At 34.9% G+C, this 7,693-nt stretch overlaps 1 protein-coding gene across 1 annotated transcript; it reads left to right on the top strand.

The window, feature by feature from the left end:
* Positions 1-3,082: 3,082 nt before the first annotated feature.
* Positions 3,083-6,712, top strand: LOC126710429 (probable plastid-lipid-associated protein 8, chloroplastic). Its single transcript, XM_050410880.1, has 4 exons — positions 3,083-3,406; positions 4,524-4,647; positions 5,216-5,395; positions 6,430-6,712. The coding sequence occupies exons 1-4, from the start codon at positions 3,158-3,160 to the stop codon at positions 6,621-6,623; spliced, it is 747 nt and encodes a 248-aa protein (XP_050266837.1). The 5' UTR covers positions 3,083-3,157; the 3' UTR covers positions 6,624-6,712.
* The last annotated feature ends 981 nt before the right edge of the window (positions 6,713-7,693 follow it).

Below are 7,693 nucleotides of genomic sequence, written 5' to 3' on the forward strand. Positions count from 1 at the left end.
CTGAGCTTCTTTCTTTCTTTCTTTTTTTTTTTAAATAAAATTTTTAAATCTATAGTTTTTCCCCTTTGTTGAGATTGGTTAAAAATATTTACTTTAAGAAATTATGCTAATTAGTTGAGTTACAAGATAAAAGACTTATTGATTTCATAATATTATTTTTAAGTGTAGTATAGTAGTTGATGGTTTTTAGACCCCTTAAAACACAATTGGATTAACCTAGGTAATTAGCCAAGTTGTTACTTAGTCCAAATTCCAAATCTAGGTTATCACAATCAAACAATCATATCATGCAAAGCAGCGGAAAAATAAATAACACAACGATATGATAACCCAGGAAAACCAAACCAGTAAAAAACCTGGGAAGGATTTGACTTAGCTATCCTCAAGGTAAAAAGCAAATCCACTAGAAAGAATCGAAGTTCATACAATAAGACTTACAAGCCCCCACGCTTAACTTCTTATTGCTACCCACCAGTAGAACTTACTGACACGACCACGTGCAAGCTCCAAATCCACGGACTCCTTCTTTCTTTGGCCTTTGCAAAACACAAACACCCCCGTTTGTGACTTTGAGATCCCACTCAAAGGTTTAGCAACACAAACTCTCCTGTTTGTGACTCCAAGACCACCCTTGAAGGTTTAGATCATCAACACCTTTGATGACAAGAGAAGACAGCAACTTCTACAATACCGGATCTTGAGATTCTTCAAGGAATAGTACTGGTAGAAGACATAAGAGAGCTTTTTAGGAACAAAACCCTAAATACAAAAGAGGCACACTCTTTTCTCTCTGAAAAGCCTCATAAAAACGTGCTTAGAGTTTCCTTTATATACTGGGAGAAGTAGATTAGAAACCCTAATCCTTAATGGGCTTGAACTGCTGTTTGGGCTTAATTAAAATTCTGCAGATACGACTTTCGATCGATCGAGCCTATCTTTCGATCGATCGAACCAGACAGATTATGAAATCTTCTTCCTGCAGCTTGTATGTTCTTGAATCTTGACTTGAATCACCTTGAGCATTGTCTAATAATACCTATAGACTCTAAGATCTATATTTAGACAAGTTTGTGTTCACAATTTGCCAATTGTTCTAAATATTTAGAACCTAACAGTAGTATATTAGATTTTTCAATTAAATTTAAACATTTTGCTGGATTGAATTTGATTGCCTTTGAAAAATACAACAATGTTTACATTTTATTGGTCAATATAACCAACTGTTTAAATTTAATTGGAGAACCTAATGTAGGTGGTCTATCTAAGTTTGACCCTTGTTTTGGAATTGTCAATAACCTTTGAGTCAAGTAGCACTTCATAAACTACTATTTCAAATGATTCTAGTAGTTATGTCTCTGAAATTGCACTAAGTGATCCAGATTTGATTTCCTCTCACTCAACCTCAATTCTCAAGTCTTTTTCACCAATTTTTCTCATCAAAGTAATCTCTATGCAAAATCTATAAATTTACACCTATATCACAATACTAAAAAAAAAAAAAAAAAAAAAATTTACCTACTATGTTTTGTTTTGATTGTATTTTGAAAACTATTAGTTGACCAAAAGAAGATGAAATAAAACAATTTAAAGGCTACTAACAAAGACAATTAATGTTAAGTAAAATGGTTTAGTAATTGATTATTAGGTATGTTGATCATTTTTTGTTGCATGCGCTATTAATTTTAGGTAAATCAACACATGTAATTGTTGTATACTTTGAGAAATTAACATGTGTTAACACATCTTCAAGTTTCAAAATCCAACTTTTATTAATTCTCATTTGAACTCTTTAGTCTTTACACACCAATGATAAAAACAACTCCTACCATTAAAAAAGAGAAAAAAAAAAAAAGATTAATTGAAACTCATGATCCGCCAATTGCAAGGCATAACCCAACCACTAACGCATTTATGAAACCCACCAATCACCCCCATGCAGTGGCGGAGTCAGAAATTTAGGTCGGAAGATTAAAAGACAAGATTGAAAGTAAAAAATTAATCAATATTAATAACAAAATAAATAAACAACTATATGCTAATATACTTGTCATATAGAATCTAACATAAATGTAAAATTTAATTTCTTTTTTCACACCAAGCTTAAAAGTAGTTTGTTTATATTATATATATACCCTTTTTTTTTCATAATTCTACTAGGCTTCTGACTCTTATTCGGTAAAGTAGTGGGTTTTTTTTTTCATTACTAGGTGGGACCCATTTTTTTATATAAAAGTTGTAGTAGGTGTGTAACTGTGTAAGTTTATTAGCATTAGGGGTAAGAAAAGCTGTCCTGATAATTGAAAAAAAGTCAGATAAGGTAGTACACAATAAATAGAAAAGTTTTTTACTCTTTATGTAGGGGGCAAATAAGACATTTTAGTTCAATATACTAGTATTATTAAAGAAAATTTTGATAGTTTAGGGGGGGCAAGTGCCCCCCCTCCCTTTGCCCCTGCCCCCATGATCCAAGATCCATGATAGGAAAAGTGTGTCAAGAGAGAGGCTAGAGGAGAGCGAAGCCAATTGAAACCCATAGCCACAACCACTAAGACTGAAACAACCATTGAAACAACCATCGCCCATAGCAACCACTGTAGCTCATAGCAACTACTAAAAGAAGAGAGAGGAGAGTATATGACTAACTTTTTTTAGATTTAACAAACCAAATGTAGCATATTTTTGGTTGTCCGGTGTGCTAAAATAGTATTTTGGATATTTTATAGCACATTTAATGTTAATGCTTTTGGTTGTCAAATTTTGTATGTGTGTTATTGAAGCTTGGCTTTGAACAAAGTATTCAAGAAAGTAATGGCTTGTTTGGTTGTATTATTTAAACAACATAATACGAATTTTCACAATACTTTTTTATCTACACATATTTCTATAGTACTAAAATAACGTTATTAGAACAATATTACCGAAACAGTCCTGCACAACTCAAATCCACTTTTATCACGGATAAGGAAAAAATCAGGTATATACACGTGGCAGAAACATAGAAGTAGTTCAATTTGTACGCGGGTCCTACCGTCGATTCTCAATCCGGCACATCGGGCACCTCCTATCCACAAACAGAACAAAATGATCTATCTATGATCTCTAAGGAGAGTCTTGACCGTCTGAGTCTGGAGAGTCCAGGTGAAGTGCAGCACAATCTATGGCATTGGCTGCTCATTCTTCAGCTCTCTCGATCTCATTCAGAGGCGCCCAGCCCCAGCATTCAAAACCCAAACTTCTATATTCAGTACCCTCCATATCCATATCCAAATCTAATCCACCTCTCAAAGGCCTAGTTTCACTTCCTTATCGCCACCACAAACCATTAAGAATCTTTGCCTCCGTTTCAGTCTCCAACCCAGAGGTGCGGACCGGTCCCGAGGATCTTGTTGCCTCTATTCTTTCCAAGGTATATGTCCATTTCCTTTTACCTTCAGTCTCTGATGTTTGGTTCTGCTTTTCTTTTTCCTAAATTTTGTTTCTAAGTTCTAACACCAAATAAAGGGATCGAATACCCAACAAGTTTATAAATGTTTGACATTGTTGCTGCTGGTATCTATTACAGTAAGTTAATGAATTAAATCAACTGGGTCATTGGATAAGATATAACATTTACACATTTGTACCTTTGTGTCTGTGTTTGTGTGTATATATATGCCTGGCCTTCTCATTTGAAAACACTAGGAAGTACTAATTCAGCTAAAATTCATTGGTTATAAACATTTGTACCTTATAATACCCAATGGCAGTACAAAACTTAAACTGCCAATCTGGAGAAACGCCCATAAAACATGTAGTTCCATTGGTCAAATGCTAGTAGTCTCTCTCTCTCTCTTTTCTTTCTTTTTTTTTTTTTTTTTTTGATAGATAAGATAGAATTGAACTTGAGACATCCGTTCAATGATTACTGCTCTTTACTATGCACTAAAGTTTGTATTTTTCTTTCAATTTCCTGATAGAAAAATCATCTCAAATGCTCATTAAAGAGGGCATAGATTGTTTGGCATTTCAATTACCTTTTTTCTTTTGAAAAAAATGTGAGTGCTATGCCCCCCACTTTCATCAAATAAGCTGGGTTTTATCGGTGCAGTAGTCTAACGAAAGTTGATGTCCTCTATTCTCCCTGATTTCCAAACTTCATACTTGAGCAGTTATCCACTCTTCCACAGCCTTTAGGACAACCTTTAGCTGTTGATAGTTGATACTTCAGAGCTTGGTCAACCCCTGATTGTAGTCAGTCATCTAATTTTCGATGTCTTCTTTACTACTATTGTTTAATTTATTTCAACCATGTCTGTGGTTCCTCATTTTCATTAGGTGTTCTTGAATTAATGTTTCCGTTGTTGCCTGCCACTACCCTTTGTTATTTTGATACCATTACCATTACATTGAATCTACTTTTCAAGTTTGACTGCCTAATTTCTAGTTTCCAAGACTAAGATGATTTGTTCCCATAACTCCTTGGTTTATGCTGTGGAGTTTAAATATTTGACAGTTTTGGAAACTGAGTTATATCTCTAATTCAGGTGACACAAACAGATGGAGGAGTTTTGCTAACACCGGAAGAACACGAAGGGGTAGCTGCAGTGGCTAAAGAATTGCAGAAATATTGTGTCAGTGAGCCTGTGAAATGCCCTCTCATATTTGGAGGTAAAACCTATATATTTGATCAATCTTTCTGATTGATTCATTGAACTTCCCACGTGCAGGATGGGATCCTCTGTTTCTTCACATACTCCCTCTCCCTTTAAATATTATCATCTAGTTGAAAGCAAAAAAATTTGAAAATAACCAACATATTGAAACAATTTTTCTTGTTTCATGCCAATAAGCTTTAGCTCAAATGTTACCTCCTTGTAAAAAGGAATGGGGTGGAAGTTGAGGACCGTGGGGTTGTGGGTTTGGGTTTCTGTCTACCTTATAAATAATAATAATAAAAACTGATCTTGTTTCAATCTGTATTTATTAGTATCTTCACCTATTCACAAGGTGCGTGAAATATGCACAATGCTTCCTAAACAAGAAGTTTGAACCTCAGAGTTATTCAGCTCAACTTGTAAATCCACAATGGCTCCTAAATATGGCAATTAACATACTTTTTAAACGTTGAATAATAGTACCATCTTTTTTCTGGCCATGGATTTCCTGTGATAGTCAGCTATTTACATACTTGGTCATTTTCGTTATCATGGCATGACAATACGAGTGTTTTTTTCAGAGTGGGACGTGGTGTACTGTTCAATTCCAACATCACCTGGGGGTGGCTATAGGAGTGCATTGGGCCGCTTTTTTTTCAAAACAAAGGAAATGATACAGGCTATCGAAGCTCCCAACACTGTTCTAAACAAGGTCTCCATTAGGGCTTTTGGATTTCTGGATGGAGAGGTCTCCTTGAAAGGTATGCCATCAACAATTTTGTTGTATGAAATGGAATATCCATATTTGTATGGTCAATGATACAACATTTTCTTAGTAATGAAATTTAATCCTTATTGTTTCCTGAGTATGAGTCGACTATGGATTGGCTTGCCCTGATCAAGTTGCACACAATTTAGGGTAGGCAAGCCAACATTGTGTCTGTCTGAGGGTAGCTATAATTCACACTTCTTCACTAAGTTTATGCATTCTTGGATTTGTCAAAGTCTGGCTTAGCACTAATATTATCTATTAGTTGAGGTTTCCACACCCAACTCCCCCCCCGGCCCCATCCCCAGCCCCGGTAACTAGTACCAATATAATTACATCACAATTTATATTCATTAGTAAGCTGACCCCATTTTTAATGGCAAAATGGGTTACTAAGCTTATATGTTCCGTATCTAAACCTGTCTTTGTGTTATCGACATGAGCTAGCTATGCGAGCTCTAAGCCGATGTCCAAGGTTGACCAAAATGAATGAATTTCTTGTAAGATATAAATCTGTACTTTTTATTTGTTGGCCTCAGGCTCAATTGATAAGCGGTCAGCGAGGTTCTCATTCCCTAAGCTTTCTACCCATGGTTGCAATTAAATGGCTTTCAATGTCAGGATGTATAGCCTAAGTATATGGTTTAGCTAGTAATGGGAGCTCTAAAATGACAAGAAAATGTTTTTGCACTCTTTATAATATCCTTCAATTTCAAATGATGAATGAGGTACATTACTTTTGAGTTCATCATATGGTTTAGCTAGTAATGGGAGCTCTAAAATGACAAGAAAATGTTTTTGCACACTTTATAATATCCTTCAAATGATGATTCAGATACATTACTTTTGAGTTCATCGTTAGCTACAGGGTACCAACACTGACCTTTGTGGCCTGATCATGTCCACATAGCACCATGCTCTGTCTAAACTTCCATTTGTTAGTATCATCCGTTTATTGAGTGTTCTCTCTATGCAAATCCAAGAGTTAATGATTCTGACATTGTGTCTACACATGTACATGAACAGGGACACTGAAGGCTCTGGATGACAAATGGATTCAAGTTGTATTTGAGCCACCTGAACTGAGAATAGGTCCAATATTGGAGTTCCGATATGGTGGTGAGAGTGAGGTTAAACTCCAAATCACATACATAGATGACAAGGTAAGGTTAGGGAAGGGCTCTAGAGGTTCCCTGTTTGTTTTCCAAAGACGCAGTTAATCTGTTTGTAACATTAATCACTCAGAGGAAGATTTATTCTCTACATAATGTTATACCTAATAATGTGTAGTATCAATGGTTTTGTATCATGAGCGAGCAGCTTTGCCTTTGCAGTACTAGTGAGAATAGCTCAAGTTCTTTTGCACCTCATGTTAAACCAGAATCTCTTCTCTATTTCAAGTAAGGAGAAAAGAGAGTTTATTTTATAGTTCAAATTAAATTTTATAAATTTAAAACTCTATGTACTGTCACATCGTCTATCACCATTCATCCCAACCAAACTTAAGGGCTACCTTTATTAGGGGGAGAAAATACCAGAGTTGGGGTAAATAAATAAATAAAAGCCAAACCTTTAATTTAAAGAAAATAAAAAATAAAAATCAACTTATAAAACAGTAGGGGGAGAATCAGGGGTAGATGTGTAATTTTTATCAACCCCTCTCCTCTTCTCCATTTTCTCCCCAATTTTGAGGGCTAGGATTTGGTGGGCTTAGAGAGAACAGTCGGGCACCACATCCCAATTTAAGTGGAATTTTGAGAGCATTAGCATTGGGGGTGTAAAACCCCCCAAGTTGCTAAAATAGCCACTTGACATCTAAAAAAGAGCTCTATCCAGAGAAAGTTTCAACCTATGACGTTTGTTTCTGATAATAGCTCTTTATTATCAGACCAAGACATCAATCAATTTTTGATGTAGGTGGGGATTGAATCTCAAATCTCTTATTTAACCATTAGAGACTTTACCAGTTGAGTTAACTAGAACCCACCAATTTTTTTACAACTTGTGAATAGTAAGTTCTTATATTTAAAACTTATTATTCATGAATTTGTAAACTAAAATAAGATATTTTATTCAATTTTCTCTCTCTCTCTCTCTTACTTTGTCTCACCCACTTTATATTTATATTATTATTTAATGGGATGGTTTATATTATTTTAATGAGTTGTATGTAAAAATAGAAACTGAGATGTTGGGTGAGTTGTAAAATGAGATGGTAAAATAGATAAAGTGATGTTTAAAACTGTAAAATAGAGTTTTTTTTTTTTTTTTTTTTTCTCGGATGCTAATG

The sequence above is a fragment of the Quercus robur genome, chromosome 12 (assembly GCF_932294415.1).
Source record: "Quercus robur chromosome 12, dhQueRobu3.1, whole genome shotgun sequence".
Lineage (NCBI taxonomy): Eukaryota > Viridiplantae > Streptophyta > Magnoliopsida > Fagales > Fagaceae > Quercus > Quercus robur.